The sequence below is a fragment of the Monodelphis domestica genome, chromosome 4, assembly GCF_027887165.1.
Source record: "Monodelphis domestica isolate mMonDom1 chromosome 4, mMonDom1.pri, whole genome shotgun sequence".
In the NCBI taxonomy this organism is placed as follows: Eukaryota; Metazoa; Chordata; class Mammalia; order Didelphimorphia; family Didelphidae; genus Monodelphis; species Monodelphis domestica.
Genome location: NC_077230.1, coordinates 426,515,512 through 426,534,039, shown reverse-complemented (window position 1 = coordinate 426,534,039; position 18,528 = coordinate 426,515,512). Strand labels below are relative to the sequence as shown.

Here is an 18,528-nt window from a genome sequence, read left to right as displayed (position 1 = left end):
TGCTATTCGTCTACATTTTATGGGTGAGTTCATCCCATTCACTTTCAAAGTTATGATTGTCATTTGTGGACTCCCTGGCATTTTGATAGCCTTCCCTAATTCTAACCTTTTCTTCTTTGGCTCTACCTTTTAGTCCAGTGATTTACTTTGAATCAGTCCCCCTTGTCCCGTCCCTTGATATTTCCCTTTTTAATCTCTCCCTTTTTGTTCCCTCCCCCTTCCCCCTCTCTTTCCCTCCCTTTTTGTTTTCCCTCTCCCCCTCCCCCCTTGGTTTTCCCTTTTCCCTACCCTTGTTGGGTAAGATAGAATTCAAGATCCCAATGGATCTGGATGTTTTTCCCTCTCAGAGTTGATTTCCCCGAGATTAAGGTTTAAGTAAAAAACCCTCTCTTCCTCTCCTTCTTATAGGAGTTTTCTTCCCCTCCCCTTCCCATGTGAATCTTTGTGTGAGAACGATTATTCTATTTGGTCTTTCTTTACCCCCTATTTATACCTTACATTTTCCCCACATGTTAGTATACATAGATTGATAGAGATGTTGTCCTTATAGAAGAGAGTTTGAGTAAAAGAAGAAGATAACATTTTTCTCCTTTTCTCTTTCCTTCATATTTACCTTTTCAGGTATTCCTTGCTGTTTGTTTTTTGGTATCAAACTTTCCACAGAGCTCTGGTCTTTTCTTTGCAAAAAGTTGGAAGTCTTCTATTTTGTCCAATGCCTATACTTTCCCTTGGAAGTATATAGTCAGTTTTGCTGGGTAGCTGATTCTTGGTTGAAGACCCAGCTCTCTTGCCTTTCTGAAGATCATGTTCCATGCCTTATGATCATTCAGAGTAGAACTTGCAAGGTCTTTGTGTGACCCTGATTGGCATTCCTTTATATCTAAATTGTCTTTTTTCTGGCTTCCTGTAGGATTTTTTCTTTTGTTTGATAGCTTTGGAATTTGGCAATTACATTCCTGGGAGTTGTCTTTTGGGGGTTTAGTGTAGAACGTGTTCTGTGAGCTCTGTCAGTGGCTGTATTGCCCCCTTGTTCTAGAATCTCTGGGCAATTTTCTTTGATTATATCCTGTATCACGATGTTGAGTTTGGTGTTTATTTCTGGCTTTTCTGGAAGTCCAGTTATTTTTAAATTATCTCTTCTCCCTCTATTTTCCAGATCTGTCACCTTGTTGGTGAGATATTTTACGTTCTCTTCTAATTTTTGGTATTTTGGCTTTGCTTTATTAATTCTTGCTCTTTTACACGATCGTTGTCTTCCAGCTGCCTGATTCTGGCCTTTAAAGCCTGGTTTTCCTTTTCAGTTTCATCACACCGGTTTTGTAGATGCGTGAATTTCTTTTGCATTATTTCCCACTTTTCCTCCCAGAAGGTTTCCATCTTTTTGGTCATTTCTGATTCAAATTCTTCATGTGTTTGTGGAGAGTTTCCATTTCTTTTGGATGGTTTCGAAGCATTTTCTTGTGCATCGTCTTCTATCTCCTCTGTATTTTGTGTTTTGGTTCCATAGAATGTGTCCAAAATAGCCCCTTTCTTCTTATTTTTCTTGGGATTTTGGGGCTTCTGTGCTTCTGTGGAGTTTGCCATCTCTGAATGGGGAAGATTAGCTTTTCTTATCTCTGGTTTTCAGAGGCTTTAGTCCTGGGCAGATTGTAGGTTCTATGAGCTTTCCCTGGGTTATATTGAGTATGGGCAATGACTTTCACTGGAACTGGAATGGAAGGGTCGGACCAGGGGGCCACACTCTGCCCCGGTTCTCTCTGCTTCCCTGCTGCTATGGTGCCTGCTCGACTGGACTGGGTTGGGTTGCTTTCCGGAAGTTGCCTTCAGAATAGCTGGCTGCGAGGCTGTTTTGTCGGCCCTGAGGGTTGCTGTTGTTTCAGAGGACCCTGCTCTCTGCGGGGAGGAAGGAGTCGCGGCTTCCTGGAGCTCTGAGGGCAGTGACTTTCACTGAGACTCCGATTGAAGGATCCAGCCCGTGAGGCTTTCTTGCCCGCCCCGAGGGTTGCTGTTGTTTCAGAGGACCCTGCTCTCTGTGGGGGGATGGGCTGCGGCTTCCCGGAGCTCCGAGGGCAGTGACTTTCACTGAGACTCCGATTGAAGGATCCAGCCCGTGAGGCTGTCTTGCCCACCCTGAGGGTTGCTGTTGTTTCATAGGACCCTGCTCTCTGCGGAGGGGGGGAGCTCCGAGGGCAGTGACTTTCACTGAGACTTGGATAGAAGGCCCTGAGGGTTGTTGTTGTTTCAGAGGACCCTGCTCTCTGAGCGGGGCAGGGCTGCAGCTTCCCAGAGCCTTGGACTCTGCACTCCTACACCTTAGGTCCGAGTGATCTCGGGTTCTGGCTTTTGAGGGGGGCTGTACCTTTTGACCCAGGTCCAGGTCCAGGAGGAGGATTCCCAGGGTCTGTGCTGTTGATCGTTTTGAATTTTGGCGCCTTAGGAGCTTATAGTTTGAGATCGGTCGGGAAGGGTTTTCTGGAGATCTGAACTTTAGCTTTCTCTAAGCCGCCATCTTGACCGGAAGTCTGGGAATTTTTTCTTAGGGAAATCTGTGATGCCTCGTTCAATTTCTATTTCTGATAAAGGATTACTTAAATATTCTATTTCTTTTTCGGTTTTTGCTTTCACTGGCTTAAGTATCAAAACTATATTTGGATCACAAAAGGAATTTGGGATTCTTTCTTTATGTATTTTTGAAAATTCTTTCCATCCATCTTGGAAACAATATCAAGTATTGGTTCAAAGTTAGATGAGAAATAAAGGCTAGAAAATGGGGGATAATGACTTGCCCAAGGTCACCCATCCAGGAAGTGTCTGAGGCCAGATGTGAACCCTGGTCCTCCTGAATCTAGGCCCTGCTATCTACTGAGCACCTCACCTAGCCCTCATTGCCTATAATTTTAAGATTGTTTACATAGCATTGAGATTCATTGTTCCTTCAGTGTGGTAATTCACTGGTATATCAATATGATCCTAGGGACTTTTTCATAAAGAATTCATTTGTGGTTTCTTCAATGTCTTCTTCTAAGATTGAATTGTATAAATACTCTATTTATAATTCTGATCATCTCAGGTAGTCTTCTTTTTTTGTAAATATTTATCTACTACACATACATTTCAGTTTTGCTGGTACATAATTGCTCAAAATAATTGCTCAGAATTTCCTTAATTCCAACTTCTTTGCTAACTCATTCATGCTTTTCACTTTTGCTATTGGTGATAAGCTTTTTCTTTCTTTAATCAAATTAACCAATGGGTCATCTATTTAATTATATATTTATTTTAAGAAACAGATCCTAGTTTTATTTAATTGTTTTTTATTTCCTTTTGATTTTATTAAACTCTCTTTTGATTTTCAGGATTTCCTGTTTAATTGGACATTTCCTGATCTTTCCAGGGAACTGAATTCAGTTGTATCCATAGACAGACCTAGAGAGGTTAAGAGGCCCTAGATCACACTAGGTGTCAACTGCTACACTGAAACTTTTTATGAGTAATGAGCCAGAGTCCTTCCTGTTCTGGTAGTTCCACCTAGTGGACAGAAGGAGACCTACAGCAAGAGAGGAAGATCTGAGGCCAGGGATGCTTGAGCCAGCCTGATTTCCATCTGATCATAGAGTGGCAAACGTTGGAGCCCATCCTCACCTATGAAAGGATAGGGTTGGATATGACCCAGTTTATGGGTCTCAGCACTATTGCAGAATCAGTCCAGGAATCTTGTTCAGTTCAGTTCTCCAAGGCATCTCAAAACATTTTTGGACCAGAATTGAGCAGGGAGTTGTGACAAGGGAATCACTTTAAAAGACTGATATATATTAATTTAAGGTCGCCAAGGAATTCAGCTATGTAATTCCTAAATGAAAAATTCAAGTCAGCAGTCAACCTTTTATGGAGTTTAATTTCAATAGGAGGAAGAAAGGAATTAGAGATAGAGAGAGAGAAAAAGGGAGAGAAGGGAATAGGGCTTAAATACCCCTTCTGTTTAGGCTGGGCCAAAAGGCCCAAGCCCTTAGGTAGCTGAGACAAAGAAAAGAGATCAGTCCCTATTACTCAGGTGACCAAAATGGAGAAACAGTCTCAGAGGCCCCCACCTTCAGCTTCCTTCAGAGCAAGCTTCTCAGAGTACACTGCCACCACTCCGACCAACTCCTCAACCACCACTGAGTCTTCAGACCCCCCTGATCTTTAAGGAAACCATCCAAGTTGCCTCCCCTCAGTTCTCACATCTACCAATCACTGTCCATCAATTTCCCTGTGCCAATGGAGGCTCTAGCTTAACCCAGGACCGCCCAGAGGCTTTGCACATGTCTGTTGAAGGTCATATTTTCAAAATGATTAAATCTTTGCTCCTTTGCTACAGCCCTTTCTAAATCCTGTTAACCTGAGTAGGGTAGAGATTGGAATAATTAAATTTTGATCTAGGCTGCAGCCCTTACTCAATCCTGTTAGGACTGAATAGGGTGGAGATTGATTCCAAGTATCTCCATTGTATCAATTCTAAAATCAATCATGACTCAAAGAAATTCCTGTTCTATGCTTAAGCATAGGTCAGAGTCCTTTCCATTGTTCAGCAAAAGGTTTCTGTCCTAAAGTAATCTTAAGAAGGGAAGGAGAAGGAACCTCCCATGCCAATGGGGTTCCCATTCCAATAGACTATCAGTAAGAAATTTTCCAAGTATGAAATTTCCCAATGGTGAAATTTCCAACATTTATAAGTCTAAGGAATTTTGAGGTTTACAGAGTCAAGTCCATAAAACTGGATCCTGTTTGGCCTGTGTAGTCAAGGAAAGCCCCTGGAGATTTTTCCTTGAGATACAGCTTGCTGACAGCTCTCATCCATTGCTTATTATCCCTAGCCTACCCTCTCCCTGTTCCCTTTGCTGCTTCTCCATTATTTCCCTCACTGTCTTCCTAGATCATATCTCTTTTATTTTGGGGATACAACAGTCTAGGTCTATCACATCATCTAAAAACAGAGAAGTATAGATATTTTGACACAAAATTTGAAGTCAGGTTTTTCTCACTCTTAGTCCAACACTAATCACTATGGAATGTCAGGCATTGCATTCATTGATGTTGCCAAAACACATTCCAAAATGTCCTACCATGGCCTTCATGCCCAGGATCATGTTCACACTTCTTTCATATTCTCTCCCCATTACAAAAAGTGGCTAGCAGACCTCAGATTTGTCACTGTCCTGGCCAGTCTCACTTGGCTTTCCTGGATACAAATGGGAGGCTAATGGTTCCTTACCTTAAACTTCCCAACCGAGACCCAGTGTCAGAGTGCAAGATCAAAAAAGCTGAAATATTTGGAACTTATTCCTATCAATTTGGAAATTAATTTTAAGACAGCTGGAACTGGATGACCAAGGAAGGAAGCCTGTCGATGCTCCCGGATGTGCCCGAGGGATTGCTCTGGCACACACACCTCTCTCAGTGGCAAGGCCTCACTTCCAAATAGAGATGAGGAAAGAGCTCCCCTTGGGCCATGAAGGCTCAGGGAAAATTAGTCACAATTAGCTTAGATTCCCAGAATAAAACCATATCTGAGCTTGAAGATCACCTTCAACATTCTCATTCTCATCTTGTAGGGCAAGAAACACCTAAGGAAATGGAAGAACCCAAAGCAGGGAATTCCAGAATCTTCTGTAAAGGGTATGAATTGCTTCCTGGTGGCAAATTATGTCCTAGGCACCAGAGATGTTATTGTGGGTTTGAAATCTCCAGACTTGAACCAGGTCTCACCTGACTCCCAGCCAGAGGCTCTTCCTTTTGTACCCTGCTACTAACTGATCTATTTCCACTCTCTGCCTTTCCTTTTCATTCCTCTTCAGAGTTAAAGTAATGTTTCCCTTTCTGAGCACAGTCTCCCTGTGGCCTGTCCCTAGTCTATCCACACAAGCCTATCCCAATATCCTTATCAAACTATCTAGTTAAGTAACCCTGGCTTCCTGAAGTCCAGTCCAAGGAATCATAAACTCTTGGTGGTTCTGCCAAGCTATAAAGGCCTCAAATCCAAGACCAGGTGCTGGATGAAGGGGTCTGTCATCCCCAGTCCTGCTTGCCTCAGCCCAGAAAGACTGAGCACCCGGAGCTTGGGCTCCAGGTGAATGTCTTTGTCAGCCACAGGAACTGAAGCTGAACTTTTCCTAAGGCCTGGAGGAGTTGTGATCTGCACCAGAGAAAGGGGTGTCCTTGCCATTGAAATCACAGGTTTTTGGTCTCTGGCCTCCTGCCATGCCAAGGTCTTAGACAGGCCACTTCCAAACCACTTATTTGGTTATAAGGTATGAAAAAGAACCAACACCGTCATTTTCTGTCTATTCTCTGCACAGCGCCACTGTCCAAACCTACCATTGTTACCTCCAACAATACTGCAGTGGAGACCAAGGACTTCTCAATGACTTGCAATGCTACAGGTCAAATTCACGCTTACCAGTGGTTCATAAACGGAGTTGCCCCAGATGGTCGCAGGATACAGCTGTCGCCAGATAGGAGGACACTCACTCTCAGCAGTCTCACAAGATTCGATAACAAAGGGCCCTATGTGTGTGAAATCGAGAACCCATTGTTTCGGAATAGGAGTGATCCATTCCCACTGAATGTTACCTGTGAGTATATTGCTTCTTCCTATATGGTGCCTGCTTATAGTCTGGTGGTGTGTTCCCAGAGGCCAGGCTAATTCAGTCCCTTCTCAGAGAGCTAAAGAGGTAGGCTCTGAGGTTCCCAACCCCCTTCATCTTTAGGGAGCCCAGATTGGCCTTGTCATGCTTTTTTGGTTGAGGGTGGCCAGCCAGGGTGCTGAACTGGAAAAAGCCCTAAGATCTTCCAAGTTCAGATCCAAACTCTTAGAGTACCAACTGTGAATTTCCCAGCTCAAGGGACGATCAGGGAGACACAGTGGTCCCTGGTGATGGGTTACAGACTAGGAGATGCCCTTCTTTCTACCTTAATCTCAATATGGAATCCTTCTCTTTCCTCCAGATGGCCCAGATATCGCCACGATTGTCCGTTCAGCTGGTGTGTACCCTACTGGCGTAAATATTACCTTGAGCTGTGTAGCTGATTCTAACCCACCAGCACAATTCACTTGGTTACAGAATGGACAATCTGTCAGCAACTCAGCCATATTTTCTGTTATTTCATCCCTGAATCATGCTGGAACCTATACCTGTATTGCATCTAACTCATTCACTGGCATGACGCGGACCGCAACCAAGAATATTATAATCTATGGTGAGTATCTGGATTGGGCCACCAACTTTGTGTTGGGCTTTCTCTTTCCCTGGTATGAGAGAAATAGACATAAGATATTCTGCCTGGTCCCATGACACAGTGCATTGTGGTAGAAAGAGCCCTGAGCTCAGAATCATGAAACGTAGATTGAATCCTTTCTTTTCTGTCTACTATCTGTGCAGTAAATGATTCCTCCTTTCATAGCCTCAGTTTCTTCATCTGGAAAAATGAATAATATTTGTTCTGTGTATAATAGGATTTTAGGTGGAGAAAGTCCTTTTTACATGGTAGACACAAAATAAAAACGTTAGTTGTCGTCATCATCTTTGTTATTGATATTGTATTATTCTCTTCTATCCCAGTGACATACAACCTTCTTTGTGTCCCACCTTCTAGGACTGCAGTTTCAATGACTGCCCCATACTCTTTCCTTCAGTCCCTTTCCCTTGGTGCTGTGAAACCACAGAATATTTCTAGTCTTGGTTGGAGTATAAGCTCTGGTCATGCAATGGGGCTGGTCTTGGTCCTCTTTGGCAGGGAAATTCTGGAGATGGAAAGGAGAATGTAAACTTTGTCTGCTTTCACACATAGGGATTCACCATTGCTTCTATATTTTTCCTTTTTGTAGCGAAAAATGCCACATGGAAGCATGTCAGTTATTTAACCTGATTCTGATCTATTGACTTTAGCCTCCAGTAACTGTTTCCACTGTAGAATTCCTGCTGCCCAATTAATTCACTGGTCTGACTTTCCTATGTACAGATGACAGACCCTCCATTCCCATAATCACACTAATGGCAGCAGGACCATAGAGAGACCATCTCTGGCCTTAGTTTCCTTTTATTTCATGCAGCTTTATTGTTATAATTCTTAGGGGTATCCCAGCTTCCTGTCCCTGACTCTGGGTATATTCTGAATGGAGAGCAGGGGGAGAAATAGAATTTTGATGTGTGGAAATGACCTCTGGAAAGTCAGATACCAACAGCATATACTTTACAGGAGGGATGACTTTTTATTGGGCTAAATCTGTACATAAGGATGCTTAAAGCACACATTTTAATTTAGCATATAATTATCTGTGTATCTTTTTTTTTTTTTTTGGTTAATTATTAAAGCTTCCTCAGAGGGGAGAGAAGCTTTAAGGTAGGAAGATAGATATAGGATAGAAGTTTTAGATACCACAAGGGGGATGACGGAGTCAAATTAGAGATATGAGGTGGCAGGAATGAGTCTTTATTAATTTTCCATGAGCCACAGCTAAGCTCTGATCAAAGGACCCTTCCAAAGGCTTTTACCAGTCCAGAGATCCACATTTAATCCCACACAGGTCAGAGAGATGAAAGAGAGATAGAGAAGATTTAAAGATGGAGCTTGGCCAGAGGCCAAGTCCTGCCAGGACAGCCACCAGCTAGCCTGAAAGAGAGAGAGAGAGGCGGAGCTTGCTGGGCTATATATAATCTTTGATATGCAAATATACACAGTACACAGGGATGATGATCATTGGTTAATGACAAGGTATAGGTGTGGTTTCTCTTAACCAGGTGAGCACAAAGAAACCTGTGTTCCCACTTAACCTGGGGGAAGCTGGGGTCAAGGGTCAGAGGCTTTCCCAGCCATGTGCAATACTTAGCATGCTCAAGACTGAGCATGCTCTCTTCTAAGGCAATCTGTACATACCGACTGTTCCCCTTGCCCATAGCTAGGGGTGGACTGCTACAACTATTTCCCAATTACCTTTTGACCTGGTTCAGGCAGCACCTGGCAATGTTGCAGTCTATGTATTTGACACCTGTGTTTGAAAGGAACTTTTTCTTAATTTACTTTTTCCAATTAATCACAATCTATTTTCTGTTCCCCTTCTACCTTCTACCACTAATGAAAAAGAATATGTTTGGGACATGTATGGGTTGTGTCTGCCTATAGCCACAACTTAATTTATTCTTAGTTGGACACCTGAAAAGGAGAGTTAGAAACTGAGGAAAAATGGGTAAAGGGGATATAGAGAAAGAGGGAATATAATAAAGGAAGAAACACTCAGAGCCAGGAATTAAAGAGCTTGGGATCCAGCCTGTGTGCTCCTCTGATGATGGGAGAGAGAGAGAGAGAGAGAGAGAGAGAGAGTGAACTACATATTTCCTCAATCTTTTACTGGAGGATCAAGCAATGGGGAATGGGAGGTAGCTAATGTTCATGTGACATGGCATAAGACTTAATATCGGCTCACCTGACAACTACAAGATCAAAGAGGAGTAGATTTACTCAGCATATGACCTTGTATGGAATCTGGTCTGGCAAGGTGGGAACTAGGACAATGTGGCAGCCTACCCAGGAATTCTTCTGACCTTTGGGATGTAGATTTGAAGAGTAGTCAAAATTAATAGAGTACCTATTAAATACAATGATCAAGAACTAATATATCTGTGAATATGATACCTGAGCACATAGGTTGCAATATTAATATATTAGTAATTTTTTCAAGATTAAAATTCTCATGTGGACATATCAAGGTAAAGTAATTCTCAATCTCAATAAATATCTGTTGCAACTTACAGCCTGAGTCCATCCTATTTCTGAATTGAGGCAGCTGATTTCATAGCAAGTCTGTAGCTTTTTGTAGGAAGTGAGTAACTTATTATCATGGGTCTTCTGCAGTCCTTGTCAGCCACTCCATTGATCAGAGGTCCCAAGTTTTTCAAAGTTCTTTGACTTCACAACACTATCGTTATTGTATAAATTACCTTCTTGTTCTACTCACTTCATTCTGCATCAGTTCAGATAAATCTTCTGAAGTTTCTGTTCTTGAACTCATTCCGTTCAATGTTCCTATGAGTGACTTGGCTCAAATGAAATAATATCTTTAAAGACCTTAGCAAATGGTGACCATTAATGTTCTAGTAATTCTGTAGACAAGCAGAAAGCATAATTTTGGACCTGGAAGGAAAATATAGAGAAAGAAAAAATTGGCATGATAGGGATGGTAAAAACAGATAGGATGTAGAAGTAGTTCAGGAAGCTGGTACAGTAGGTGGAATGTGATAATATGAATATTATTGGGAATTGATATCAGGTCCTATCCTGGAATACAAAATGTCAAAATCACAAAAAAAAAAAAATTGACCTCGATGGGGCAGTTACTAGTATACATGTCATAGAAAAAAGTTAAATTAATGGGGCATGGTTGATTTAAAAAAAGGGGAAATTGGATACAGATCATTAATGCCAAGTTAGATTTCATAAAGAGATCTTGGGGATGATTGAGAGAACCACAAAGTTATTATCTGTAGGAAAGGTAATAGAGTAGTTGAAAAAACATAATGCAAACTTTATTTTAACCCTTACCTATCAGACGTAGGATCAATACTATGCAATGGAAGTTAAGTGAGTGGCCCAGGGTCATATAGCTAGGAATTATTTGAGGTCAGATTTGATCCCAGAACCTCTGATCTCTAGGCCTGGCTCTCAATCCACTGAGCTACACAACTACCCCAACCACTAATGCCGTCTTAAGAGAAGCATGTCCATTTCCAAGAATAAGGAGATAGCTGCCCTTCTGTACTATCAGATGGCACTTTTACTATTGTATTTGGTTCTAGATGACACATTTTACAAGGGGCAACAGTGAACTGGGGAGTGTTCAGCCAGATTGCTGAGGGTTTGGGAGTCTCTGAAGATCAATTGAGGAACTACATATTAGAAAAAGGAATAGAAAGCTTTGGGGAGAGGCCTGATAGCAATATTCTGGACTCTTACGTGGAAGAGGATTTAGAAGTGTTCTGTGTGGCCACAGAGGGCTGAACTAGAATCATAGAGGCAAATGATGATGGAAAGCAAAACCCTTATGTGTGAGGAGAAATTGTTAACAAGTAATTATAGAGTCATGTACAACTCTTCCTGACTCCATTTCTTAGCAGAGATGCTGGAGGGGTTTGCACTCCTTGTCTAGCTCATTTTACAGATGAGAAAACTAAGGCAAAGATGGTGAAGTGACTTTCCCAGGGTCACACATCTATTGAGTGTCTGAGACCAGATTTGAACTCAGAAAGATGAGTTTTTTGACTCCAGACTCCATCCACAATATTTCCTAGCTGTAATTTAATCATTAATTAGAGCTTAATCCCCAAACCTGGCTGTATTTGGGGAAAAAAGCAAAAGTTCAGCTTGCTTCCCTCCCCCAATACTTAACCATTTCTCCCCAATCCAAAGTTTTCTGCAGTGCGGTTGTAGCTTTGATCAGTCTTGATTACTGGTTCTGGTCAACATCTTGGTGTATTTTAGCCAATCTAAATAAACTATAATAACTTACTTAAGAATAGTTTAGGAAGAGTTAAATGTAAAGAGACTGAACAAAATGATAGTACATGTCAAACTGGAAAGAGTGAGAGAGAGAAAGAGAGAGAGAGAGAGAGAGAGAGAGAGAGAGAGAGAGAGAGAGAGAGAGAGAGAGAGAGAGAGAGAGAAGAGCAGGAGCAATTCCTTGGATTAACAAGGGGGCAGTTTCTGTCGGATCAGTTTCCCTTCTCCTTGGTTTCAACTTCCTTTCTCTGAGGGTTTCTCAATACCAGTCAATCTCAATGATAAATGACCTACAGGTCAGTGATTGATGATATCAAACAAAAACACATAATCTGGAGGGAAATTCCTTTTAACACTAATATCTATTGACCTTTCTTCCATTTTCCCCTCTCTTTACCAATACTACTACTATTACTACAACTACAACAACAACAACAACAACAACAACAACTACTACTACTACTACTACTACTACTACTACTACTACTACTACTACTACTACTACTACTACTACTACTACTACTACTACTACTACTACTACTACTACAGCTCCAAACAATTTCTCAAATTAAATTATTACATAACCTAGTGTAGGAAAAAGACTCCTGAGAAAGATCCAACACTCCATAGGCTAGCTGAGTAGGAGAATAATAGTGTATATGGCTGAAGGACTAACTTTGAGGTAGTTGCATGTCAGTGATGAGGCTTGATGAGGGAGGGGGAAAGAAACCCTGGTGCCTGGGAAGTAATCTTATATTTTAAGAAGCTCCAAAGACAACTCTTCTCTAAGTATCCCTTCTTTCTCAAGTAACTCAATTGCTCTGATTGAGACCTTAGTCAAATCATATCTGATACTTATTCAAGGACAACTACCATGTCCTTATAAAGTACAAATCGTTAGTATCCAATCCCTGCAAATAAATTTAAGAACCAACAGAGTTAGCCACCAGTGGGTTCTCCTAGTAGCCCCTTTGTTCTGAAAGAGTTCTCCAATCTCCATTTCTGTATCTTTTCCAAATTTGGAGGCATGGACTTCCAAGGGCCAGGTTCTTCCTTTACCTAACTTATGAAAGGCACCTGGGATTCTTCCCTCCCAGTCCTAGAGAGAAAGCCTTGCCCTATTCTGAGCCACAGAGTGGCAAGAGCCATCCAGCCCAATCTGGCCAATTCAGACTTGCAGAAGAGGACTTGTTTCCCAGGAGTCATATTCTCACCCATACTTCACCACCTTGTTTTTGGCACTGTATGTGAGATGTGGGTGTCTTCCTTTGGTGAGTTTTCCTGCTACTAAGGAATCTCAATAAAGAGAAATCAGAAACACATGAAGAGTTTATGAATTAGGAGAAGTCTAAAATAGACTAATAAGGCACCTCTCCATGCCAGTCATCTAGTGCTAAAGTTGCTGGATCATGCAGGAATTGGAACACTGAGGAAGCATTTCCTTCCGAGAATGGTGGTAATTCTCCAGTTCTCAGGTCTCTCCCACAGCTTTCTCCTTTTAATGGTTTCTCTTTTTCTCACAACAAGATGAAAGGGCTCAGTGAATAGAGGGGATAGGCCTGGAGTCAGAAGGACCTAACTTCAAATCTGTCCTTAGTCACTTTGTATCTCTGTTACCCTGGGCATTCCACTTACCCCCAAATCCCAAGCCCTTATGCTATTCTGCTTTAGAAACAATATTTAATATATATTCTAAAACAGAATTTAAGGGATTTTTTTTAATGTGAGACGCCTGGGCCCCAGAGCAAGAAATGAGGAAGAGGATGATGTGCACTTCCTCTACCCACTTTACAAGACAGATATTCTACATTTGCTCTTTTTCTCCATAAAAATTTTCCAGGGTCAAGATGGTTTTTTTTGTTAACTCCTTTTGCCCCTTTAGGATTGGTATTCTTGCATGTTGGTGGTCATTGGTTTCTTAGCTTCTGTCTCAAGGGCTTTGCCTTGTGAGTATCTTTCGTTCCCTTTCTGAGGATTGAATGAGGGCAGGTAGATCTCTGTTGTTTTTTTTTTTTTTATGTGTAGTTCCTGCTTCAAAGCATTTTTTCCTAAGGCTATCTTCCTCAGCTGTTGCTTCTTGTATTTTCAACTGCAACATGGGTTTTGCACTAAGTTCATCATCCTCAACTCTGCTTTGGCTACCCTTTTGGCTGCCCCTTTGCTTCCCCTGCTGCAAGGACTGTGTTATTTAGCTTTGAGTCTCACTGCCAAGGCCAGCCACAGCCCTCAGGGGTATTCTGTGGTGCTCTCAGTCTTCCCCTGAGACTTTGGAAATTCTCCTGGCCCTGGCATTATCTGTGGTTCAGTATTTGATGTGGGGGAAAGTGTGGTCAACTAGTGCTTTGATTTGAGCAGTTTCTTTTCTTTATGGCATAGGAATCCTCACTCACTGCCTACCTTTCACACTGTGACCAGTGGGAGAGTGCCTTTATTTCTCTGGTTCTGATTTTTGTCCTTTTGAGATGCTTTGTTTTTTGTTTTTTTTAACCCTTACCTTCCGTCTTGGAGTCAATACTGTGTATTGGCTCCAAGGCAGAAGAGTGGTAAGGGCTAGGCAATGGGGGTCAAGTGACTTGCCCAGGGTCACACAGCTGGGAAGTGTCTGAGGCCAGATTTGAACCTAGGACCTCCCGTCTCTAGGCATGGCTCTCAATTCACTGAGCTACCCAGCTGCCCCCTTGAGATGCTTTGTAATGATTGGTTAGAAGGAGATTCAGAGAAGCTCCTGCTATGCTGCCATCTTGGCTCTTCCCCTGTTGGTTTCTAACTGCTTCCCCTCTGGTTCTCCTGGTCATTCCCACTTCAATGGCTCACCTATTGAGATCAGCTTTATCCCTTACCCCCAGGGAATTGACCTAAACTGAGTAATCTTCTATGCACAGAGAAATGAAATGATACTAATTACAAGAGTTTCCAGATGCCCAGCATTTTAAAGTCTACTAAGCAATATAGCATCTCATTGTGTTCTGTAACAGTTAAAAGAGTGGTCTGGTATAAACTGTGGCAGTTAAAAGAGTGGTTGGCTTAAATTGTGACCGCAGAAAATATGGTTTCAGTACAGTGTCTTGATTTAAATCAAATATAAAGTGGTCGCCAGGGAAAAATTCCCATATATGAAATATACCCAAGTCAGCTGGGTTTTATAGAGATTTTAATTAATACAAATGAGGAATTAAAGAAAGGGAGAGAGAGAGAGAGAGAGAGAGAGAGAGAGAGAAAGGAAATAATGAGAAAAAGGCTAGGCCAGCTTAGGCTAACCTTAAGAGAGATCAGTCAGTCTTTTATCAACTCACCACAAGATCTGTCCAAAGCAAGATTTTAGTGTTCAGAGAGACAACAGTTCAGCTTCAGCTAGCTCAATCAAGTTCAGCCACCATTCAGCCTTTCCCAGTTCAATCTCTCCAGCTGATTCCTTCCAGCTGAATTTCCCCAGAGCCCTTTCTGAGCTCCTTTTAAAAGCGAATTTTCTTCTATGTCACCTCCCCTATGTTCTTACAACTACTAATCACTGTAGACGATTTAAAAAGGACAGACCATTCTTAATTCACACCTGAGTAGACTAAACTTTGAGTAATTCACACCTGAGTAAGTTCTCACCTCTTTGCTCCTTGCAAGTTTACAAGTTGTCTGACCTTTATAGGTATTTAGCACCTTTTTGAATTAGATCTAAAAATAGGCACATCTTAAGGGTTTTTGCCTTACTATAAGTATGGGTTAAGTACTTTTCATTGTTCAGCAAGGAGTTTACAACTTTATCTTCCCCTAAGGCATGCTTAAGTATGGGTGAAGTAGAGTTCCCACTTCCTGATCTAAGTCCCTTCATTGTTTAAAATGGGGAATGGTCTTAACCAAGTGTTCTGAAGTAGGGTCTGAGAAATTTTAAGATTCACAATCCCCCCCTGATGATCACTGGGTGACTAGTCTCCCCATTGATCATTTAACATAATCATCTTGTAGTCCTAAATGCACTTCTAACTATAGATATATACAATATTCAATTTTCTGAGAGGAAATTAGAGTAGTAAGGGAGGAAATAGAAAGAAAGAAAGCAAAACCAATGTTTTGCTAGGCACAATGACAGAAAGCCAAATTAGGGGCAGTCCCTTTTGTCATAAATGTGTACATTTACAATAAATGTTCAATTAAATTTTAGTTCAATCAACCATATCCAAAGTTCATTCTTGATCTTCTTGATGTAATAATGTATGTTTTTGCATCTTTCGGCAACAGTTCATTCCCTGGATTTAGGAGTTAGCAAGCTTCTTATTGAAGATCTTTTCTAGAACAAAAATCAAAATCTTGGATTTTAAATTAAAATACAGTTCCAAAGCACAAGCATTATCTTCATTTGAATGATAAGGCTGATATGTAGTACTGGATGAATGCCAAGCCCTCCTCCCTCCTTCCCCATCTCCCACATTACTAATCCTATTCTTATCAGTCCACTGGTACATGCATGCATGCATGCATGCATGCATTCATTCATTCATTCATTCATTCATTCATCTAACTGGCCTGGGCCACAACTGGCCATTCACCTCTATCCCACAATATTTTTCACCCACTTTCTCAGCAAAAAGTCCCTAGGCTATGGACTTGAGATACAGGAAAATGACTCAGTCCCTGCCCCCCTTCCAGGAGTATGTCCCAAACTAGAGGAACCAAAGGAAGAAAATGACTGAGACAGCCAGTATTGTTCAGAATCACAAAATTTCCCTTTCAGAAAAGGAACAATTGTTGTTCAGTTATTTCAGACATGTCTGTGTCTTCATGACCCTATTTGGTGTTTCTTACCAAAAGTTATGAAGTGTTTTGTTATTCCCTTCTTCAGCTTATTTTACTGATGAGAAAACTGAAGCAAACAGGGTTGATTGTGTACTGAGGATGCCAGGTGTAATGAAGGTTGTTGGTTAAGCACAAAGCATTAGCAATCATGACAATAATCTGTGATGTGATGCCAGGACCATTATCATTTTGATTATGTGATCTGGGATATCCAATCTTAGGAATTACCTCATTAAGAAGAGCTTCTATTACTTTCTGCCTTTTTTGTTCTTCTGGGCAATGCCTCCAACTATTCAATAAAGGCAACTACAAAAAATTAGGACCCTGTATCTTAAACCTTTTGCAAGATTGTAGGTAGATGATTCTATTTGCCAATTTATCCCAGGACCTCAATGGAATGGAAATCTCAAACTTCCTTCCAAACTCCAAATTCTTTATATTTTTACTTATAACAGTTTTTTAAAATTTTGCATTCCCACCCTCCTACCTGGTCCTGACCCATTGTGAAGACAAAAAATGTGATGTCCTTTGTACATATGAAATTATGTAAAACATATGTACATATTATCCACTTTGTAACAACAACACAAAAGCCAAGAAAAAAGAAATTGAAAGAAGTATTGTTTATACAACATTTAGACACCATCAGATCTTTCTCTGGAGGTAGAGAGTATATTTCTTCATCATAAATCCTTTGAAAATGTCTTAGATCAATGTATTGATCAGGATAGCTAAGTCATCAGTCTCTTGTGAAAGATAGGATTAACTCTCCTCTTGTCTATTTTTTTTTATCTTTTAAAAAAAGTTGCTTTATTTAACTTAAAGAAATAGCACCATATGGAAATTATTTCCATTCAAACATGTTTTTATATATTTCTACATAATATTTACAAACATGATTTGTAGCCAGTTCTGGAGTAAAACATAACTTGAGTGTGGCGAATGTAAATATTTAGGATTTAAGTCTTATAGCTACTGAAATATTTCATGGAGTTATATTTTAAATTTTATATAGTCAATTTAGAACATTATTTCTTGGTTACAAGAATCATATCCTTTCCCTCTTTCTACTTCCTCCACCCCTTCCTGTAGCTGAAATGCAATTTCACTGTGTTTTATATGTGTTCTTAATCAGAACCTATTCCCATATTGTTGATGTTTGCACTAGGGTGATCATTTAGAGTCTACATGCCCAATCATATCCCCTTCCATCAATGTAATGAAACAATTCTTTTTCTTCTGTGTTTCTGCTCCCACAGTTTTTCCTTCGAATATGGATAGTTTTCTTCCTCATAGATCCCTCCGAGTTGATCAGGATCACTGCATTTGGAACTAATGGAGAAGTCTATTACATTTGATTGTACCACAGTGTATCAGTCTCTGTGTAAAATGTTCTCCTGCTTCTGCTCCTTTCACTCTGCATCAATTCCTGGAGGTCATTCCAGTTCCCATTGAATTCCTCCAGTATATTATTCCTTTGATCACAATAGTATTCCATCATCAACATATACCACAATTTTTTCAGCCATTCCCCAATTGAAGGGCATCCCCTCATTTTCAAATTTTTTGCTACCACAAAGAGTGCAGCTATGAATATTCTTGTACAAATTTTTTTTTCCATATTATCTCTTTGGGGTATAAACCCAGCAGTGTTATGGCTGGATCAAAGGGCTGACTGTTTTTTAGTGTCCTTTCTGCATATTTCCAAATTGACCTCCAGAACAGTTGGATCAATTCACAACACCACCAGCAGGGCATTAATGTTCCAATTTTGCCACATCCCCTGCAACATTCATTACTTTCCTTTGCTGGCATGTTAGCCAATCTGCTAGGTGTGAGGTGATACCTCAGAGTTGTTTTGATTTGCATCTCTCTGATTATAAGAGATTTAGAACACTTTTTTTCCTGTGTTTATTAATAGTTTTTATTTTTTATATGAAAATTGCCTATTCATGTCCCTTGCCCATTGATCAATTGGAGAATGGCATGGTTTTTTTGTACAACTTATTTAGCTCTTTATAAATTTGTGTAATTAGATCTTTGTCAGAGGATTTTGTTATGAAGATTTATTCCCCCAATTTGTTGCTTCCATTCTAATTTTGGTTACATTGGTTTTGTTGGCACAAAACCTTTTTAGTATAATATAATAAAAATTATTTACTTTCCATTTGTGATTCTTTCTAACTCTTGCTTTGTCTTAAAATCTTTGCTTTC

General features: G+C 40.6%; 1 protein-coding gene across 2 annotated transcripts in view; it reads left to right on the top strand.

Annotated features, from left to right (window-relative positions):
• Positions 1 to 18,528, top strand: part of LOC130458748 (carcinoembryonic antigen-related cell adhesion molecule 5-like) — a 50,242-nt gene that overhangs the window by 21,688 nt on the left and 10,026 nt on the right. The window contains exons 1-3 of one of the 2 annotated variants that reach the window (XM_056825370.1): positions 3,272 to 5,655; positions 6,336 to 6,611; positions 6,985 to 7,236. In XM_056825370.1, coding sequence (XP_056681348.1) covers positions 6,401 to 6,611; positions 6,985 to 7,236 — 463 coding nt within the window. In that variant the 5' untranslated portion in view covers positions 3,272 to 5,655; positions 6,336 to 6,400. Of the gene's footprint in view, positions 1 to 3,271; positions 5,656 to 6,335; positions 6,612 to 6,984; positions 7,237 to 18,528 lie in introns of those variants that run through there. The other variant, XM_056825369.1, reaches the window with a different exon arrangement.